The following is a 20,000-nucleotide window of genomic DNA, read 5'->3' as shown; positions in this document are numbered from 1 at the left end:
ACCAGGGACCCGTTTTTAACCCCATTTTTTACCATTCAGAGCGATTTTTTACCATTCACAGCGATTTTTTACCATTCACCCCCAAAGCTGCCTCTTCCCATCAGCCCCAGGACACCGCTTGGCCCCGGAAAAAAAAATGAAAAATAGGAGAAAAATCACCGAGAATTCAAAATTAATTTCAGAAACCCCTCAAATAATAATAATTCAAGATAAAGAATCAGTCAACCCCCCTTTTTTTCGTTGGGTTTAGAGATAATCGGGAGCGGCCGGGGCGGGAATTTGGGTTTAGAAATTGCAGAAAAGGCGCAAATGACGCTCCGCAGGTCGTTTCTGTAGTGTAGTGGTTATCACGTTCGCCTCACACGCGAAAGGTCCCCGGTTCGAAACCGGGCAGAAACAACTCTGATTTTTGGGTCATTTCCCCCTATTTTTCCAGGCCTGATTGTGACAATTCCGAGTGGTTTCGCTCGGGTTCGGCCAACCCGGGCGAGCAAACTTTGGCCTTGAAGGTTGGGCGGACACACCCGTGCTTTGGGGTGATTGAAATATTTTTTTTTTCATCAGGGGATTCCTTCTCTGATGATCCAAACTGGGGCGTTTCGGGGGGGTCCTGGCCTGGGAGGGTGTTGAGAAAAACCCTTTAAGCCAATAAGGAGAAAAAGGGCCAAGCGGTGCAGACAACATCGCCAGAAAAAGGGAAAATAAACTTTTTAAAAATTTCATTATTCCGGGGGAAGAAGACGTGTAGGTTTCTGTAGTGTAGTGGTTATCACGTTCGCCTAACACGCGAAAGGTCCCTGGTTCGAAACCAGGCAGAAACAGCTGCTTTTTGGGGGAGTGAGCTCATTTTTGGGGGGAATTAGCTCCTTTTTCTACCCCCTCGCTAGCTGGGGTTTAATTTCGGGGTTATTTTGGGGGGGAGCTCAGAGCTGCCGGGGTTCCAGCCTTGTCCCCGTCTCCCTTTACATCCATCATTTCTTGCTTTTGCTTCCCGGAGCGGAAATCATTAAAAAAATTAAAATTATCAAAGGCGCAGGTAGGCGTAATTCGCGTTTCCATCGCGCTGCTCCATCAAGCCCCGTCCCCAGCCGAGACGGAGAGGAAAGGAAAGGGTGGAAAAAACCTTTCACAATGTTCAAACCCAGCCAAAACCAAGCAAGGACTCCCCTCCCTTCCCCCAGGGCACTTCGGGTTCGTTCATCCCCCGGGACAAGCTCCGAAAAAAAAAAAAAAAAAGAAAAAAAAAAGAAAAAAAAGAAAAAAGAAAATAAAAGAAAGAAAAAAAAAAGGGTTTTGTGTGGATTGCGGGGGAGAGGAGGAGGCGCTGCAGTCACGCGTTGCTGCTCGTGGATGGAGTTGTTTGTTCTTGGGACGTGACCTGGAATAGCAGCCAGAATTCCACGCTCCCTCCCGGCCACCTTTTGTCGGAGCTCCTGGCTCCGTATTTCTCATTATTCCAGAAATTCGGGTGCTAAGAGCCCCGGGCAGGTGGAATGGCAGCATTTTTCCTGCTGGAATTAACCCCCCCTCATCCTCCTCCGCTTTTATTCCCGTTCCTCTGGCTGATATTGCGTCACCCATAGCGCGGCGCGCTGGGATTTAAAGGGAAAAATACAGGAAAAAAATCAGTAAAATGAACCAAAATCCTCGTGAAACCCAAGGATTGGGTTGATCCCTTCCCTGCAGCGTCACCCGCAGCTCCTCCCCGGTTTTTGGAGCTGCTGGAATGCCCAAAATCTGCTTTTTCTCCCCCACGAAATGAGGGAGCCGCTGGATTCGGGGCCGTTTTCCCTCTGCGTGGAAAGCAGGGAGATGAGCCCAGCCTCTGGAAAACTCGGGATATCCCCCAATTCTGGCGAAGTTTGGGACGGGGTGTCAAGGATGAGGGTAAAAAAGTCTTTTTTGGGGTAATTTCTGCGCTCCCAGGCCCCTGAGAAGCCACAGGGGAGGAGCCAAGGATGGGTTGGGTTAAATCGGGAGGATTTTGCTGTTGAGAGGGTAAGAAAAAAAGGGGAGGAAACGCTCAGAGACCCTTTTTTTACCGAATTCAACCCAAAACATCTTTTGTCCTGGCCGTGTTTTGTGAGGTTAGGGTGGACCTCGCCGCTCCCTGGTGGTCTAGTGGTTAGGATTCGGCGCTCTCACCGCCGCGGCCCGGGTTCGATTCCCGGTCAGGGAATTAACTTTTTGTCCCATTATTTTTTAAATCTTTCCAGATTTTATCTCCTAACCCCCCAAACTCCCCTCTCCTCCTCTTTTCGTGCCTCTCCCTTCCCGCGAGGCGTCCCCTTCCCCCTGCCCCAGCTCCATCTTTTATCTAATGTATTAAAAAAAAAATCTAAAAAGGGAAAGAATAATTACTGAAATTACAGTAATTTGGAAAAGGTAATAATAACTTGGAAAAAAAAAAGGAATGTTTAACTTTAGAAAAAGGGAATAATGTCCGAAAAGGGAACAATAATGATGATTTTAGAAAGGGGAGAAAAAAGTTTTTAAAAGGGGCCAACACTTTGGGGTTTTTTTTGGTGGGTTTTTTTTTAACATTAAAAGTTTTTTAACTTCGGAGGAAGCTGCAGCACGAGGGGCTCTGCCCGGACTCTCCGGGAAATCCCTAAATCCCGAATTTTGGGTTTCCCAAGCCGCTGTTTCCACTTCTCCCGGGAGCCCGGCTAGCTCAGTCGGTAGAGCATGAGACTCTTAATCTCAGGGTCGTGGGTTCGAGCCCCACGTTGGGCGCTCTGTTTTTCCTTTCTTTAGCCAAATCTGATGTTTTCCCTCCTTATTTATCGCAGTTTTAACAACTATGATAATTCCCCAATTATTTTTATTTAAAAATTATTATTCTTCCCTTATCGTTCCCTACTTTTTTATTGCTCCCTCAAAAATTATCATTCCAGGTTCTATTGTTTCACTGTTCTTAATTCACTCCTCCTTTTTGAAGTTATTATTGCTTTTCTAAATCCTTTTAACTTTGCAAATTATTGTTCCTTTTAAAATATAATAATAATACTAGTATTAATTGCCATCGTCGTGGTTCCTTTTTAAAAAATAATAACGGCACTACTACTAAAAATATTATATATAATATATATAATAATATAATCTATTTTATTTTTCCTTATATATATATATTTCCTTATATTTTTTCCCGGGTTTTCCTATTTTTGTTCTGTGAGAATGATTGTGCCTTTCAGAAATCATTACTCCATCTTGAGATTCTTTTCCCCTCAAGTACTATTCTTTTTTAAATTATTATTTCTTTTTAATATTTATAATATTTCATTATTGTTGTATCTTTTTATAATAAACCCTCAACAGTTGTTTAAAAGCCCCCACAAAACAACAGACAAAAAAAACCCCAATCAAACCGAGATAAACTCAAAATCGTGGAAATGAGGGATTGTGCCCTAAAAATGGCTTTGTGCCCTTAAAACCCCGGGTTTGTGGCCTAAAACCGGGGTGTTTGCCCTAAAATTGGGGGTGTTGCCCAATTTGGGGGGGTTTGGAACTCAGAAATGAGGATTGAGCCCCAAAAAGGAGCGCTGGGACCGACAGCGGGAATTTCACGCTCGGGAAGGTCCCGGTACCGCCCGGGCAGCTGCACAAACACCGGGATGGGATCGGCACCAAAGGCCTCGGAAAAACCCCGGACAGCCAGGCAGGGGAATTAATCACCCGCTAATTACCCCTGTCGTTAATTAAGGCAGTGACCGATCAGAGAAACCCCCGGGCAGGGGCTCCATCGGGGCCCGCGTTCCATCCCCGTTCCCCAAAATCCGGGCGGTTCTTTGGGACCGTCCCCGTTTGGGATCTGGGGACAAAGGGGCTCCCCCTTTTGGGGTGGGGGGACAAAGGGACCCCCGGTTTGGGATGAGGGGACAAATGGACCCCCCCGTCTGGGATTTAGGGACAAAGGGACCCCCAGTTTGGGGTGGGGGGACAAAGGGACCCCCCCGTTTGGGGTGCAGGGACAAAGGGACCCCCAGTTTGGGATGAGGGGACAAAGGGACCCCCGGTTTGGGATTTGGGGACAAAGGGACTCCCCAGTTTGGGGTGAGGGGACAAAGGGACCCCCAGTTTGGGGTGAGGGGACAAATGGACCCCCGGTTTGGGATTTGGGGACAAAGGGACCCCCAGTTTGGGATGAGGGGACAAAGGGACTCCCAGTTTGGGATTTGGGGACAAAGGGGCTCCCCCTTTTGGGATTTAGGGACAAAGGGACCCCCAGTTTGGGATTTAGGGACAAAGGGACCCCCAGTTTGGGATGAGGGGACAAAGGGACTCCCAGTTTGGGATTTAGGGACAAAGGGACCCCCAGTTTGGGATGAGGGGACAAAGGGACTCCCAGTTTGGGGTGAGGGGACAAAGGGACTCCCAGTTTGGGATTTAGGGACAAAGGGACCCCCAGTTTGGGATGAGGGGACAAAGGGACTCCCAGTTTGGGGTGAGGGGACAAAGGGACTCCCCCTTTTGGGGTGGGGGAACAAAGGGACCCCCAGTTTGGGATTTAGGGACAAAGGGACTCCCAGTTTGGGATTTAGGGACAAAGGGACTCCCAGTTTGGGGTGGGGGGACAAAGGGCTCCCAGTTTGGGGTGCAGGGACAAAGGGGCTCCCCCTTTTGGGGTGGGGGGACAAAGGGACCCCCAGTTTGGGATGAGGGACAAAGGGACCCCCAGTTTGGGATTTAGGGACAAAGGGACCCCCACTTTGGGATTTAGGGACAAAGGGACTCCCAGTTTGGGATTTGGGGACAAAGGGACTCCCACTTTGGGATTTGGGGACAAAGGGACTCCCCCGTTTGCGCTCCGGGAGCCGGGACCGGCCCCGGGCGGCCGTGCCCGCGTGTCCCGGTGTTTGTCCAGGTGTTCCCGGGCATTGTCCAGGTGTTCCCGGGCATTGTCCAGGTGTTCCCGGGCACTGTTCCCGGGGGACGGCGCCTCCCGGGGGTTGCGGGGTCGTTCAGGCCCCGAGGGCAGCGCGGGGATAAAGAGAGCGCGGGCCGGGGGGGCCGGGAGCGCGGAGGAGCGGAGAGCTGGGTAAGGGAACGGGGCTTTTTGGGGCTTTTTGGGGCTTTTTGGGGCTTTCTGGGGCTTTTTGGGGCTTTTTGGGGGCTTTTCGGGATTGTCCTTGTGCCGCATCATCCTGACATCTCTTCAAACTTCCCGCAGAATGAGGCTTTTTGTGTTCGTTTTTATGACCAACCTTATTTTTATTACATAAAATATGGTTTTATACATATATATATATATAAACATATGGGGTTTACCTATATAAAAATGTACCTATATAAAAATATATAAAAATATTTTTATTATATAAAATGTGGGTTTAATATAATGTACTTTATATTAAAATATAAATATATATTTTATAAAATGTAATTAATAACAACATAACGATACGGACAAAATTTATTATATGGTATCTAATTTATGTATAAATACATGTAAAATATATAAATATATAAATACATTATATACAATATATACAATTTATATATACAATATATAAATACAATATATAAATACACCCTCTAGTATAATATATAAACAAAGAGGTAAAAGATATTTATACCATGTCAATATATCCTGTGTTATAATATACAAATATATATTTATTATTTCCAGATTTTTTTTATTCTATAATTCTACCTTTCTTACTCTTAATTTTATGTTTTATTAAAAAAAAAAGCGGTTTAATTTTCAGATAATTAAACATTTTACAAAGGCCCAATGAAATTTATGCTTTTAGACAAAAAAATAGTGGAAAAAAGGCAATTTCAGGAGCCCGGCTAGCTCAGTCGGTAGAGCATGAGACTCTTAATCTCAGGGTCGTGGGTTCGAGCCCCACGTTGGGCGGCACAGCTTTCTTTTATCCCTTTCTTCACCAAAATCCGGCCCTTTCCCCTCTTATTTACCCAAACCCACCCGGTTTGCGTTCAGTGTGTCCGCACCTTTGGCAATAAAAAGTCCCTTTTTTCCTCACTAAATTATTTTATTTCCACGGGACCCTCCTGCCCTAGAACCACAACCACTAAAGCCTCCGGAATTCCCCACATTTCAGTTTTTAAGGATTATCCCACAAGGCAAACCAAGCTTTCCTCTGCTCGTTTTGCCCCAAAACAGAAGATGAAGGGAGGGTTTTGCCCTGGTTGGGTTTTTTTTCCCCCCCCAATCCTATTCCAGGGCTGAGCTCTGAAGGAACTCATCCCAGGGATGAATCCCAGAGCTGCTCCCGTTCCAGGGAGCGCCAGGCTGGGAAGAGGATGGAAATCAGGACCTGCCCCACGATGAAGCTGCTCCTGCTGGGGCTGAGCCTCGCCCTGTGCATCGGAGTCGGTGAGCAGGGAATAAATCGGATTTAACGACGGCAGCGCCTCCCTGGCCGGGTGTCCCAGGCCGGGTTGTCCCCGCTTGTCCCCAAACTCATCCCGTTTTCTCTCCTCTGCTGCAGCCGGGGCCCTCCGGTGCCACATCTGCAAGTACAAGATCCCCTTGTTCGGCTGCTTCCGAGGCGCCAACGTGAGCAGCTGCGAGCGCCGGGAGAGGTGTGCGCTCATCCAAACCTCGCTGGGTGCGTTGGCCGGGGCTTCCCTCGGCTTTCCTCATCCTCATATTGCCTTTTCCCTGTCTTTCCCTCGGCTTTCCCTGTCCTTCCCTCGGCTTTCCTCATCCTCGTATTGCCTTTTCCCTGTCCTTCCCTCGGCTTTCCTCATCCTCATATTGCCTTTTCCCTGTCCTTCCCTCGGCTTTCCCTGTCCTTCCCTCGGCTTTCCCTGTCCTTCCCTTGGCTTTTCCCGTCCTTCCCTCGGCTTCCTCATCCTCATATCGCCTTTTCCCTGTCCTTCCCTCGGCTTTCCTCATCCTCATATCGCCTTTTCCCTGTCCTTCCCTCGGCTTTCCTCATCCTCATATTGCCTTTTCCCTGTCCTTCCCTCGGCTTTTCCCGTCCTTCCCTCGGCTTTTCCCGTCCTTCCTTCGGCTTTCCCTGTCCTTCCCTCGGCTTTTCCCTGTCCTTCCCTCGGCTTTCCTCATCCTCATATTGCCTTTTCCCTGTCCTTCCCTCGGCTTTTCCCGTCCTTCCCTTGGCTTTTCCCTGTCCTTCCCTCGGCTTTTCCCTGTCCTTCCCTCGGCTTTCCTCATCCTCATATTGCCTTTTCCCTGTCCTTCCCTCGGCTTTCCTCATCCTCATATTGCCTTTTCCCGTCCTTCCCTTGGCTTTTCCCGTCCTTTCCTCGGCTTTTCCCTGTCCTTCCCTCGGCTTTTCCCTGTCCTTCCCTCGGCTTTTCCCTGTCCTTCCCTCGGCTTTTCCCTGTCCTTCCCTTGGCTTTTCCTGTCCTTCCCTCGGCTTTTCCCTGTCCTTCCCTCGGCTTTCCCTGTCCTTCCCTCGGCTTTTCCCTGTCCTTCCCTCGGCTTTTCCCATCCTTTCCTTGGCTTTTCCCGTCCTTCCCTTGGCTTTCCCCGTCCTTTCCTCCTCTCCTTTCCTCCAGGGAGCTTCTCCCCATCCCTGGAAAACCGAACGGCTCCTGTGGATGAGTGAGGCTGCAGAGACGAAGCTGCCGGGAAAGGGGTGGATGGGAGGGGGTCGAGTTCATCCTCTCCATGGGGGCTGACCCCAAAAAAGTTTCAAAAAGTCGTTTTCCAGCCGAAGGGAGACTCTCCCTCCCAAAGAAGCCGGGGGTTGTGCATGTGCTGACTTTTTTTTTCCCTAATTAAACCAAGCTCGATGTGGGGGGTACATTTCAGAGCTTGGTTTCTCCTCAAACCCCGATTTTTACGGTGTTGGTGGCGCTCTCCTGTCCCCCGCAGGGAAGGTGACCCTTTATTACCAGCAGGGCTGCACCTCCGCCCTCAACTGCGGCCGGGAGCGGGCGGCGGACGCCGAGTCCCGCCTCACCTCCCGCTACTCCTGCTGCGAGACCGACCTGTGCAACGCGGAGTGGGGCGCGGAGCCCTCGGACTGAGCCGCGGCGGGGTCCCGGAGCGAATCCCGAGCGCTCCCGGGGGCGGCGGGCCCCGCCAGGCTCCCCCCGCGCACCTCGGTTTAGTCTCGGCTCTAAAATAAACCCTCAGGCTCGGCTCTAAAATAAACCCTCAGGCTCGGCTCTGTCTGGCTCGCGTCCTTGTTTCCGCGCTCCTCTTTCCCGATTCAGCATTCCTGGTGCTCTGGGAGCAGCTGGTGGCCCCGAAAACGATCCTGACACCCAAACCCCAAGGACGAGCCAAGGAGCTTCCTCCTGGTCGCATCCCAGCTTTTTTTTTCTTTTTTCTCTTTTTTTTTTTTTCTTTTTTTTTTCTTTTATTTTTCTTTTTTTTTTCTTTTTTTTTTCTTTTTTTTTTTCTTTTTTTTTCTTTTTTTTTTCTTTTTTTTTCTTTTTTTTCTTTTTTTTTCTTTTTTTTTTCTTTTTTTTTCTTTTTTTTTCTTTTTTTTTTTTTTCTTTTTTTTTCCCTCCAGTGCAGGGCTGGGAAATTCCTGGCTGGGAATTTTGGGAGAGGAGCATCAGGGAAGCCAAGGGCAATAAAGGATGCATCGATCTATACATTTACAGGCAATAGATATTTACCCGACAGGGACTCGCCTTTTCCTATTAGTTTCCCCCTCTTCCTTGGCTGTCTCAAGCTCTCCTTACCTGCCCAACACACCTGTGGCAGGTGGGAGATGTCCCACAGGAGACATTCCCGCCTTTTCCCCCCAAAATGAGCAGCGAGATGAGAAAATTTTTGACCGTTTGGGAAGGGGGATGAAAAGTTCGGCTCCTTCCCCAGCCTGGCTGAGGCTCTGGAAGGAGGGACGAGGATCCTGGAGAGGGTTAAAGACCCCAGGGAGAAGCTCCGGGCCCGGGGACAGGTGGAGGGAGGTGCTGGAAACGCGATCCCGGCGCTGGGCAGGGAAAAGAGCTTTGGCACGGAGGAGAGGAGCAGAGCCCGAGCGCCCGGGGAGGAGGAGGAGGAGGAGGAGGAGGAGGAGGAGGAGGGGAAGGCCTCGGTGGGTGCCCAGGATAGACGCAATGGGGGAGGGGAAAGAATGGTAAGTGAGACGGGAGGGGGGTGGCGGTGACAGAGGGGACAAATGGGGCACCCGAGGGCCGGCGGGGGAGCGGAGCTCGGGCCGTGCCGCGATGTCCGAGGCGGCCGCGGCCGCCGCGGGTTTGCACCGCCGGAGCTCGGCGGAGCGGCCGCCGCGGACCCCGTCCCGCTGGGACCCCGCGGCCACCCGGCTGGCAGCGCAGCTCGCCCCCTCTAGACCCGTCCCGGCGCAAAACCCGGGGCGGTTCGGGCGCTTTGGGAGGACGCCCCTGTCCGACGCCTCCGCTCCGAGGTACGCGGGGGCGGCCGGGGGCACGGGGGGGGCTCGGGATGCGCCGCTCCCTCCGTCCCTCGCTTCCCTCCCCTCGCTCCTCACGCCCGCGGCTGCTGCCGGGGGAGCCTCGCTCTTTCTTCTCGCTCTTCTCGCTCTTCTCGCCCTTCTCGCTCTTCTCGCTCCTCTCCTTGGCCCGTTCTGCATCCTTGATTTGCCTCCAGTTCGTGGGCACCGCCCCGATGCTTTCACTGCAGAAACGCGAGGGGGGAAAAAAAATGTGTGGGACAGGAAAAAAAAATCCATGCTTGGTGTTTATTTACAGATCAAAAGGAAGGGAAGGTAGGAGAGAAGGAATTCCCCTTCCACAGGGAGTGATATATAAATGTATAAAATAGATAAACACTTATAAATAAAGAGAAAATATAAAATATATAAAAATATAAAATATAAAACATAAACCATAAAAATAAATATAAAAAATTAAAAATATACAAATATATAAGTATATAAGTATATAAATATATAAATATATAAATATATAAATATATATATATAAATATATAAATATATAAATATATAAATATATAAATATACAAATATATAAATATATAAATGTATAAATATATAAATATATAAATATACAAATATATAAATAAATAAATGAGAAGGGGCAGATAAACACGCACAGAGGTGGTAATGCTCTGCAGGACAACTCCAGGATGGTTTTGCTCATTAATTCCTCCAGCACAACCTCTGGGGTGGGGATTTGTGCCCCCGCCGTAGCTCCAGGCGTGTCCAAGGTCCCGCCTCAGAGGTGTTGGATCTTTCCATAAATCAGAATTTACGGATGGCTTTCCATAAATCAGAATTTACGGATGGCTCGAGCCGATTTCAGGTTCTCATTAGGAGAAGACAAATGGCTCTCTAGAGGGTCCCACGGTAACCGAGTGAGCCCCCTCGGTCACCGGGTGCCCCTCACTCCCTCCTGTCCCAGTTTGCCATGACAAGAACTTGGTGAAACCACCACGTTGTGGACAACCCCAGCCCTGGAGAAATTGTATTTATTTTAATTATCATTCCCATTTAATGCACGACCTCCAAACCTGCACAAAATATTTCCGGAAGATCGAGGCTATTTTATTTTGAGATGCAGGACCCCAGTCCCGAGCTTGATCTCTGTGGATTCGGGAAACTCACCCACAGATCTTGATCAGGGCTTTGCGTCCTCGTGTATTCCCTTTCTCCTGTTGCTTTTTATGGCCCCTGGTGAGCCCTGGAGCTCAACCAGACCATCTGAGCCCAAGTTCCAGGGGCAAACAGGGCTTTAACGAGGGCTCAGAGCGTCCCCTGGCTCTGAGCCCGCAGCAGCTGCTCCACACAAGCCCCAGGGCTCAGATTCGGCACCAGCTCGGCCATAAATCAGCTCCGTCCAGAGCCGGTGACACCCCCGAAAGGGAGGGGATCCCCAAAGGCTTTCCTCTTCCCACCTCCCTGATGCAAGGAGAAAAAAAAAACCCAAACCAAACCAAAATTAAAAAAAAAAAACCACCCAAAATAAACAAACAAGCCAGGAAGCCCAGGATTCGTGGGGAGCAGAGGGCAGCGTCCCTGCTCTCCTGCACGTCCCCAGCGCCGAGGTCGCGGTCCCCGGAGTGACCCCGGGCAGCGCCGCGTTCCGGGCAGGGCACCGCCCCCGCGGGGCCGCCTGCCAGGCCCCGCCGTCCCTGCCCCGCTGGAACCGCTCCTCACCCGCAGGAGAGAGGCCATGGCAGCCGTGTTCCTGCCCGGAAACCTCCAGGACGAGGCCACCTGCTCCGTGTGCCTGGAGTTCTTCAAGGACCCCGTGTCCATCGAGTGCGGGCACAACTTCTGCCGGGCGTGCATCGTCAAGAGCTGGCGGGAGCTGGAGATGGATTTCCCGTGCCCGCAGTGCCGGGAGGTTTTCCAGCAGCGGAGTTTCCGTCCCAACCGGCAGCTGGCGAACATGTCCGAGATCATCAGCCAGTTCGCGCTGCGCGGGGCCAAGGGCGCCGAGGAGGACGGGCTCTGCCCCCGGCACCGCGAGGCGCTCAAGCTCTACTGCAAGGACGACCGCAGGAGCATCTGCGTGGTGTGCGACAGGTCCCGGGAGCACCGGCCGCACGCCGTGGTGCCCGTGGACGAGGCTTCCGACGAGTACAAGGTCCGTCCGTCCGTCCGTCCGTCCCGCGGGAGGCTGCCCCGGGGGAGCTGCGGTTGTCCCCGCGGTGTGTCCCGCTCAAACCCGCTCCCAAAGAGCTGGCGGTGCTTCCCAGCCTCCCCCAAAAAAGCTGGGAGAGCGCGTCCCCGTCTGGCTGTGCCCTCTGCCGCCTTCCCCTGGGTGCTGGGACGGGTTCCCCTCACCGGGAGGGATGGGAGAGCGTCCAGAGATGAGCGGGGTTGATTAAAGCTGAGGCTGATTAAAGCCGAGGCTGATTAAAGCCGAGGTTCATTGATTAAAGCCGGGCTGCCCTCGCCCGTGCAGGAGCCGAGGGGAGCAGGGCTCGTCCTGTCCTCGGCATCCTCCGCTGCTTTCCTTGGGGAGGGGTCCTGGTGGTCCTCGGGGCGGAGCTGAGCCAGGGGGATCTCCCTGCCGGGACATCCCGCGTTCTCCTCCCTCCCCAGCCCACCCGAGAAAATCCCGGGCACGCAGCGAGGGAGGGAAAGCAACACCGGTCCTCTTGTTCCCAGGAGAAAATCCAGGCGCGCCTGGATTTCCTGAGGAAGGAGCGGCAGGAGCTGCTGGAGTTCAAAGTGAACGACGATAAAAAGACCCAGGAGCTGCTGGTGGGTGCCAGGACGGGGTGCTGGGGGAGCCTGGAGGGGGGTGAGGACCCACCGCCCGCCCCAGTGCCCCAAAGAGGGGCAGGGCTGCGTTTCTCCTTCCTCCTGGCCCCACCACCATCAGCCAGAGCCTCAGCAGAGCTCGGGGATGGTGCCAGAGCATCCGAGAGCAGGCCTGGCTCCGGGGCTCTCCTCCGCCCTTCCTTTTCCTGTGGCAGCAGAAGGAAAAAAAACCCAACACAATTAAAATAATTCCTCTCCCAGGCCATCCCCCCCAACACAAGCGGTTTTGAGGGGCTTTTTTTGGGGGGGAAAAACCCACCGAGCCACCCTGGCCCACCTTTCTGCTCCACTATCCCCAGGTTTTTTTAATTCCACTGCAATTCTCTGTTGTTTTGGTGGCTGCTGGGGTTTGCCCCTGGGCTCTGTCCTGGATGGGAATTGGGGTGCTGGTGATGGCAAACCCATCAGGAGTGGGGCTGGTGGCAGAGCTGAGGAAAGAGAGATCCTAAAGAGTGGGGATTGGGCTCTCCCGCTGTTTCCCAAGGCTTTTTCCTGGGAATTCTGCCCCCTGTGATTCCTCACCTCTCCCCAAAGGAAGGCCCCCAGCCCCACCAGGCTGGTGCTCCAAATTCACCCAAAAACCTCTTTTTCACCGTTCCATCCCCAGAAAACCATCGAGGCCGAGAGGCAGAAGCTGCTCTCGGACTTCGAGCGGCTGCGGCAGTTCCTGCACGACCAGGAGCACGTCCTGCTGGGGCAGCTGGAGAAGATGGAGAAGAGCATCTCCAAGAGGCAGAACGAGAACATCACCGACCTCTCCAAGGAGATCACGCTGCTCAACAAGCTCATCACCGAGCTGGAGGAGAAAATCCAGCAGCCCATGCTCGAGTTCCTCAAGGTGAGAGGTCACAAACCTTATTCCTCCTTTTCCAGTGTGGTCATGGGTCCTGTAGAGGGGTTTTGGGGGTAAAAGTCCTTTTTTGTTCTGTCTTTATGAGTGGATGGTGCAAGGAGGTGTCTGAGTGCCCCAAGCCCTCTCTGATTGAGGAACACCCTGGAGCAGTGTCCTCTTCACAAACCTAAGGATTTTTTTCCTCCATGAACTTGTCCGGACTTTTCCAGCAGCCCCAAGACCTCGGTTTCAAGGAGTTCAGAGCTGAGTTAGGCCAAACTCTTCTCTCCAGCCTGGGAAAACAACCCTGGGTGCCCAAAATCCTGAAGCTCTTTTCCCCACCCCGAATGGCAGGAGGGCCGTGGGTGACCTTTGAATGGAGCTTGTTTTTACTGAATTGAGCAGATCCTGCTGGCAGCTCCCCCAGACCTGCACAGGGTTAAGTTCCCTCCCAGGCTGCCTTTTGGGTGCTGTCAATATTTGCAGACGGTTTCAGGACTTGGCTGTGGAAATCCACCCCACGTGGTCTCTGCGCGCCCACGAAAACCAGCCCGGAACAATCGCTGGCATTTATTAAAAACCAGGTTGGGAACTCTGGGCTGGCTCCGGGGTCCTTTTTCAGGTTCCTCTGGCTTTGTGTGGGCTCTGGGATGTGTTTTAAGGGCACCAGAACGGGCAAACAGTGGCTCGGTTTGGTGTTTGTTTGCGGTGTTGCAACTTCATTGAGAGTATTTGAACCCGAAATTACCTCCACAGTCCACCCTGCCCGAGGGAAAATCACTTCCTCATGGGAGAGGGACTGGAGAGGTTTTTTAGGTTACCTGAAGGTCCTCCCAGCTCACCTGGAGAACCTGCCTGGGGCCGGGAGCCGCCGGGGGGAGCGGGCAGAGCACAGGGATCTCACTCAGCCTCTCTTTTTCCCTTCCAGGACGTGACGAGTGTCATAAGCAGGTACGGAAATCTGCTCTCCCTGCTGCCTTCGGGTCAATGTCCACAGCCCAGAGGGAGGCACTGGGGGGAGGACGGGATTTGCCTCTCACCCTCCGCCAGCCCTGGCTCTCTCCCAGCTTCTTGGAAATCTGATCAATCTGATTTTCACAGCGTCTTTTTTTGCTACCTGCGGGCCTCTCCAAGGGCCAAGCGAGAGCAGGAACCCCAAATTCCCTCATTTGCTGGCACGCAGCTCCCCCAGCGCCGCAGTGCAGGCACCACCAAAGCTGCAAAAACGACGCTGGAGCAGCTGGGGGCCGGGGAGGGAGGTTACCCAAAAAAAATCACCCCAGAGGAGCTTCAAAATCTACACCCAAATCCTGATTTCCTCTCCCCAGGCAGGGTGAGATCCTTTGGGGCGGGTGAGGCAGGACCAAGGGAGGCAAAGGAGGTGGAAATGGGGGAATATCAACAATTCTCTAATTCTTTTTGTTTTTCCCTTTTCCCCCTGGCAGGAGCGATGAGGTGAAGTGCCACAAGCCCGTCCCCGTCTGCACCGACATGAAGACGCACGTCTGCAACTTCTCCCTCAAAACCGCCGTCCTGGAAAAGGTCCTGAAGAAATTCCGAGGTGGGTGGGAAAAGCTTTGGAAAGAACCCCTGGCCTTTCCTGGCACCGGGAGTGCCCCGGGTGCTGCTCGAGGGCTCCGGGGCACCAAAACAGGGCAGAAATCAGCTGGAAAGGGATTCTGGAGATCCTTGTTCTCCTTCTGGAGATGGGCATGAGCAGGGAGAGACCAGTCCTGGCCAGGCTACCGGGAAGGAAATGTGGGGTTGGTTTAAAGAGGGGGAAATCTGAGTGTGAACATCAGTTTTGGCTTTGCAATAAAAGCTTTAATTTCAAGGGATTTCACGCTGAGATTGCCAAACCCTGGGTTTGCAGCAAAGCAGGAAACCACGAGGTGGTGCTGAGAGAGCTGGAAAGGCAAAACGCACCAAAAAGAGCAGCTCTAGAAGAGAAAAACAAAACCCCAAATAATTTGTAAATGGAAATTACACCCTGGGGCAAGAATTGGCTTAAAGGATGCGCTCAAGGCTTGAAATTCCTGAGGCCGAGATGTGGCAGGGCATGACTGATGTGCTTTAAATAAATCCTGGTTTTCTTCATGCCCAGAGGGGGGTTTTTAGTGAAAATTAAATATATTTGACAGGGGTTCTCGTCTCCCTGGGTGCCACCATTCATGTCCCTGTCTCTCCTCCTTTTCAGAACACCTGCAGGACGAGCTGGGAAGAGGTGAAAAAGGTAAAAAAAAAGATGATATTTCAGACGTAGCACCCAGAGCAAAGCCTCAAAATTGTGGTTGTACTTTGCAAAGCCAAAGAGAGGGGGACAAAAAGGAAGAAGGAAAAAAAAAAAAAAGAGGAAAAACCACAAAAACCACTCTAGATTTTTTTTTTCCTTAATTTCTTCTCTCTCGATGATTTCCAGATCCAGCCTGCTCAGCTCCAGAGCCCAAAGCCGATTTTTCTAACTGACGCCGGGGATCTGACAGCTCAGCCAGGTCCTCTCTGCCTGTTTGCATTTAACAAGCCCATAGATCTGAGACCAAAAAGCCAAATTTGCTCTGCTGGGCTCTTGTTTCCACCAGGGAATCGGGATGGAGGGTGAGAGCTCTGGCATCCACTGTGGTGTGAAGTCAGAGGGGTTAAATCCCACCAGAATCAGGTCAATTCTTTTAAGTTATTTGAGAATTTTAATTAAATCGCAGCAGAATTTAACTAAGTTTCAGAAAGTTCATTAAGAATTTAACACCTTTTCACAGGAGAGGTCATAAATTTGAGGGACAAACCCAGCCCACGACACTTTCCACGCTGGAGGAGCCCCTGGGAATGGGCTCTGTGGGAATTCTGGGATCAGCCCCTCCCTCTGACCTCGACCTGAGATTTAAACCTGCCCCATCCTCCCCCCCTCGGTGTGAAGGTGCCCAGGGCAGAGCTTTCAGAAGAAAAAAGCTCTTTTCTTTTTTCACTTTCAAAGCCGTGGTCTCCTGCACGGGGGTCTCAAAGGAGGACACGCCACGGGTCGGGCCTTTCCCAAGGATTTTCCGCTCACAGACAGCACCCCCAGGCACCTCTGGAAATGCCAAAATTTGGCAGAAAACACCAGGAGAAACCTGCAGAGCCGAGGGCCCCTCGCTGCATGCCCGGGGGGTGGGTGCATGCCCAGGGGCCTCATGTCGTAGATTAAAAAATAAAAAAATCATCCTTGGTGAAATGGGCTCGTTCCAACCCGTTTTCCCACAGTTTTGCTGCTGGGATTTGCAGCCTCTGACGCACCAGGCGCTGGATTTTGGCCGCTCTCTCACTTTTGGGGAGGGACCTGGTGCTCGAGTTTTGAAGGAAAAACGATCCCAGCCCTCCCTCGTGGCTTTTCCCACCTTTACAAAGCACCATGAGGCTTCTGATCCCACCACGGCTCCTTTGGGAAGTTCTCATGCCAATTCCTGGCCCAAATCTGTGAATTTTGGAGAGCACAAAGGCCTTTGTGGTGCTGTGTTTCAGCTCCTGAGGCCCCATTTCAGACTCACGGATTCGTGGGGACTTTGCTGACTACAACCACAATTTAAGTGACAATTTCAGGTCACTCGTTGCTTTCTCTGAGCCTGAGTTTGGAAAGGAGGAAAGAAAAAACTGTTGGGACCAGGCTGGACCTGCAAGCTTGGTCTGGGCTGGAAAGATGCCCTTGGGTCACGGCTTCCCACAAGGATTTGGACGCCTTTGGGGTGGTTCGGGGGTCAAAACTCTGCGATTTGGGAGGTGCGGAGCCCCACCCGTGCGTGGATGAGCTGGAAACCAAGATAAAAAAATCTATTTATGCAGGAAAAAAAACGTTCTTGATCTAAGGCCCATCTCTGCTGTTGATAACTGTGGATTATCTGCACCTGCTTTTGTGGTGCTCTTTGCTCCTGGTGTCCCCACGTGGTTGTCACCCCATCGCTCACCAGAAGCAGCCTGAGATCAACCCCTCCTAGATCAAGAATGGTTTCCGTTATTCCATAAATAAATAAATAAATTCCATAACTTTTTGAAATTCCTGAGGCCAAGATGTGGCAGGGCATGACAAATGGGGTTTAAATAAAAAAAATCCTGTGTTTTCTTCATGCCCAGAAGGGGGGGTTTAATTAAATGAAAATTAAATGCATTTAACAGGGATTCTCCCCTGTTGCTCTGCTCCATCCTCAGTTCTCAAAAAACAAAGAAAGAAAAAAAAGACCTATAAATCTTTTTTAATAGATTTATAAATATATAAAGATCTATATTTTCATAAATATACATATAAAATATAAAATCTATATTTTTATAGATTTATAAATCTATAGATTTTTATTTATAAATCTATAAAAATATAGATTATTTATTTATAAATCTATAAAAATATATAAATCTATAAAAATCTATAAATCTATAAAAAATTTGGAAACAAACACATTGTTTTCCAGCTCATCCGCACGTGGATGGGCTCTGCGCCTCCCTGGCATCCCAGCCCCCCGTTGGGGGATTTGGGGTGTCAGCGTGGGGTGGGGTTGGATTATTGAGGTCCGGGGCTGGCCCAGAAGCCGATAACGCCCACCCCGAGTTGGGTTTTTGCGTTGTTCAACCCCTCGCTGAGTTCTGTCACCGCTGTCCCCCCCCAGAGGACCTGACCCTGGACCCCGACTCCGCCAACCACCTGCTGATCCTCTCCGCCGACCTCAAGAGCGTCCGCATGGGCTGCAGGAAGCAGGAGCTGCCCGACCACCCCAAGCGCTTCGACACCAACTCGCGGGTCCTGGCCAGCACCGGCTTCCAGTCGGGGCGCCACTACTGGGAGGTGGAGGTGGGGCCGTCGGACGGCTGGGCCTTCGGCGTGGCCAGGGAGTCGGTGCGCAGGAAGGGGCTGACGCAGTTCTCCCCCGACGAGGGCATCTGGGCCGTGCAGCAGAACGGCGGCCGCTACTGGGCCGTCACCTCGCCGCAGCGCACGCCGCTGAGCCCGGGCCGCAAGCTGAGCCGCGTGCGCGTGTGCCTGGACTACGAGGGCGAGGAGGTTTCCTTCTACGACGCCGAGAGCATGGAGCACATCTTCACCTTCAACGTGGCCTTCCGGGAGAAGGTGTTCCCGCTCTTCTCGGTCTGCTCCACCGTCACCTACATCAAGCTGTGTCCCTGAGGCGCCTCGGGGAGCGCCGGGGGAAGGGGCTGGCGCCCGGACGGGCTCGAAAGGCTCAAATCGGGCTGGTTTGGGTGGGGTGGGCAGCCGGGTGGTCAGGAGAGCATCGCAAGGAGGGTCCTCAGGGCAGGTGAAAGCAGAGAGGTGTTCCAGAAATTGTCAGCTTAAGGGTGGGTTGTGGTCACCAGCTTGGAGGCTGTGGCCACCAACTCAAAGCCACACCTGGAAGGGGTGACAAGCTCAGCCAGTCGGTGACAAGGAACCCTCCAGGTGTCATTTGTGGCTCTGGGTCTGACCCTGGGTGGAGGTTTAAGGATCCTTGGACAGGCTCTTTCTTAGGGATCCTCGTGGGAAGCTTTGGAGTGGCCCCTCCACCCCTTTGGAAGTTGCCGGTGGCTGGGGAGTGGAATATTTATGGGAATAAATCTCACCTATGGGAAAGGTGAGATTGAGCAGGGATCTTTGGACGTCCATCCAAGGCAAAGCTCCTCTGGGTCTCCACAGAGAGGAAATCCAGTCAGAAATTTCCTGGCTCCTTCTCCCACCCTGGGGTAATAACTGTCCCCAAAAGCTGTTTTTGGGATGTCACGAGAGTTGTCCAAGCTTTCAGTCCAAGTGACCCAGGTGACCAGGTCTCAGGTGACCACTGTCCACCAGGTCTGACCTGCCCGCTGTGGAAGAGCCTGTGGGGTTTTGGCCGCTCTCCCTGTCAGGTTCTCCACCCACAGCTCCTCTGGAAGACTCTGGAAAAGGTTAAAAGGTGCTTTTTTTTTGGGATATTGTTGGTGATGTTTGTCCTGCTGGACCTGAGCAAGACCCACGTTTGTCCCTCTGGTGCTCCCGTGGACGGGATGTTCCCAAAATGTCCCTTGTGGTTCTCACGCTTTGCGTGGGTTTAGGTGCTGAATCTTGAACTCGCATTTGCTTCTTCCACTCTGGTTTTGCCAAAAAAGAAAAAAAAAAAAAAAGAAAGAAAAAAAAAGAAGTGCTTTAAAAAATAATCAGTGTCTTATTGCCTGAAGTGCTGGTCAGGGGGGATTCTGGGGTTGGTCTTTTCCACAAAACACATAAAACCCTTTAGGAAATGACAGACTTGGGGGCAAGGTGGGGGGAGGATTTATTTGATCCGTAACAATTTTTCCTGGGTGGTTTGAGATGAGAAAAGGCAGAAACATCCCACATTTTCAGCTGTTGTGTTGGTTCCTACCCTGAGATTGAAATTTATAACTTTTATTTAATGAGCTAGCTGGTAAATCCACATTATTTAAAGGCGTGGCAACTCTTACAGAGATGAAGCCACAAGCAGGGGAATAAAATGTGTGATTCTTGGGAGCTTCATCCCCTGCTGAAGAAATATCAGAAATAAATGAAAATCCCTGGAATAAGGAAGATATTTACAGGGCCACAACTTTCCTGATGTCAAAATCGTGTTTGATTTGGAACTGCCTGAGCTATTCTTAGCCCTTGTGTGGGAAATAAAATATAAAAGTGCTACCTGGGCTCATCTTCATAAATACATATATATGTTTTTTATATATATGTTTTATATATATATGTTTTATATATATATATATGTATATATATATACATATTAAAATATATTTGTATAAATATATATATATATTTATGTGTTGGGGGAAGACATATAAAATTTTTTTAGAATAGAGTAGAATAAAGTGCATATTAATTTTGTATATAATTTGGGGGGGTTTGTTCCACATTTTTTAAGCACAAACCAAATATCTTCAAATCCCCCAAATTACGGCTCGATGAGGAAAAAAAAAAAACAACGAGCCAACCTTTGCCTTCGGACACCTTTGGAGGGGACAAACAGACATCGGCACCTGGGTTATTCCAGCAG

The 20,000-nt window shown here is 51.1% G+C and overlaps 3 protein-coding genes and 6 non-coding genes across 13 annotated transcripts in view; 7 read left to right on the top strand and 2 right to left on the bottom strand.

Moving 5' to 3' along the window:
* Window positions 1–8, bottom strand: part of TRNAE-UUC (transfer RNA glutamic acid (anticodon UUC)) — a 72-nt gene extending 64 nt beyond the window's left edge. The window contains exon 1 of the tRNA in view: window positions 1–8. This exon is cut by the window's left edge and continues 64 nt beyond it. This is a non-coding gene — a tRNA (tRNA-Glu).
* Window positions 9–326: 318 nt separating this feature from the next.
* Window positions 327–399, top strand: TRNAV-CAC (transfer RNA valine (anticodon CAC)). Its single transcript has one exon. It is a non-coding gene; the product is annotated as a tRNA-Val (tRNA).
* A 349-nt stretch (window positions 400–748) lies between these two features.
* TRNAV-AAC (transfer RNA valine (anticodon AAC)) lies at window positions 749–821 on the top strand. The gene has a single exon. It is a non-coding gene; the product is annotated as a tRNA-Val (tRNA).
* A 1,286-nt stretch (window positions 822–2,107) lies between these two features.
* Window positions 2,108–2,179, top strand: TRNAE-CUC (transfer RNA glutamic acid (anticodon CUC)). The gene has a single exon. It is a non-coding gene; the product is annotated as a tRNA-Glu (tRNA).
* Window positions 2,180–2,663: 484 nt separating this feature from the next.
* TRNAK-CUU (transfer RNA lysine (anticodon CUU)) lies at window positions 2,664–2,736 on the top strand. Its single transcript has one exon. It is a non-coding gene; the product is annotated as a tRNA-Lys (tRNA).
* Window positions 2,737–4,976: 2,240 nt separating this feature from the next.
* LOC134546379 (ly6/PLAUR domain-containing protein 2-like) lies at window positions 4,977–8,109 on the top strand. Its single transcript, XM_063389183.1, has 4 exons — window positions 4,977–5,038; window positions 6,246–6,340; window positions 6,456–6,575; window positions 7,811–8,109. Exons 2-4 carry the CDS (start codon window positions 6,268–6,270, stop codon window positions 7,963–7,965), a joined length of 348 nt encoding a protein of 115 aa, XP_063245253.1. The 5' UTR covers window positions 4,977–5,038; window positions 6,246–6,267; the 3' UTR covers window positions 7,966–8,109.
* Window positions 5,788–5,860, top strand: TRNAK-CUU (transfer RNA lysine (anticodon CUU)). Its single transcript has one exon. It is a non-coding gene; the product is annotated as a tRNA-Lys (tRNA).
* A 309-nt stretch (window positions 8,110–8,418) lies between the features above and the next one.
* TRIM7 (tripartite motif containing 7) lies at window positions 8,419–19,634 on the top strand. Of its 5 annotated transcripts, none has more exons than XR_010079147.1 (9): window positions 8,419–9,029; window positions 11,058–11,484; window positions 12,012–12,107; window positions 12,775–13,005; window positions 13,928–13,950; window positions 14,445–14,560; window positions 15,197–15,232; window positions 15,419–15,594; window positions 15,968–17,101. XR_010079147.1 is itself a non-coding variant. In XM_063389177.1 (9 exons), exons 1-8 carry the CDS (start codon window positions 8,527–8,529, stop codon window positions 15,463–15,465), a joined length of 1,479 nt encoding a protein of 492 aa, XP_063245247.1. In that variant the 5' UTR covers window positions 8,419–8,526; the 3' UTR covers window positions 15,466–15,491; window positions 15,968–17,099. The 5 variants fall into 5 exon arrangements, 4 of the variants coding, with proteins under 4 accessions (XP_063245247.1, XP_063245246.1, XP_063245244.1 ...); XM_063389177.1 differs by having other exon boundaries at window positions 15,419–15,491; window positions 15,968–17,099; XM_063389176.1 differs by lacking the exon at window positions 15,968–17,101 and having other exon boundaries at window positions 15,419–15,941.
* A 130-nt stretch (window positions 19,635–19,764) lies between these two features.
* LOC134546381 (acidic leucine-rich nuclear phosphoprotein 32 family member B-like) overlaps window positions 19,765–20,000 on the bottom strand; it is a 2,303-nt gene continuing 2,067 nt past the window's right edge. Inside the window, exon 2 of the mRNA XM_063389184.1 lies at window positions 19,765–20,000. This exon is cut by the window's right edge and continues 1,450 nt beyond it. The gene's annotated coding sequence lies outside the window, so the exon portion shown is untranslated.

Source organism: Prinia subflava, unplaced genomic scaffold (assembly GCF_021018805.1).
Source record: "Prinia subflava isolate CZ2003 ecotype Zambia unplaced genomic scaffold, Cam_Psub_1.2 scaffold_67_NEW, whole genome shotgun sequence".
Taxonomy (NCBI): Eukaryota; Metazoa; Chordata; class Aves; order Passeriformes; family Cisticolidae; genus Prinia; species Prinia subflava.
Note: the sequence above shows the minus strand (reverse complement) of the source record. Positions and strands in the feature narration are given on the sequence as shown.

Excerpts from the sequence above, each read along its gene's own strand:
- LOC134546379 (XM_063389183.1), top strand. The coding sequence starts at position 6,268 with ATGGAAATCAGGACCTGCCCCACGATGAAGCTGCTCCTGCTGGGGCTG. Across the intron at positions 6,341-6,455 it reads CGCCCTGTGCATCGGAGTCG|CCGGGGCCCTCCGGTGCCAC; the intron begins GTGAGCAGGGAA and ends CCTCTGCTGCAG. Across the intron at positions 6,576-7,810 it reads GCTCATCCAAACCTCGCTGG|GGAAGGTGACCCTTTATTAC; the intron begins GTGCGTTGGCCG and ends TGTCCCCCGCAG.
- TRIM7 (XM_063389173.1), top strand. The coding sequence starts at position 8,527 with ATGCATCGATCTATACATTTACAGGCAATAGATATTTACCCGACAGGG. Across the intron at positions 12,108-12,774 it reads AAAAGACCCAGGAGCTGCTG|AAAACCATCGAGGCCGAGAG; the intron begins GTGGGTGCCAGG and ends TTCCATCCCCAG. Across the intron at positions 14,561-15,196 it reads GGTCCTGAAGAAATTCCGAG|AACACCTGCAGGACGAGCTG; the intron begins GTGGGTGGGAAA and ends CCTCCTTTTCAG.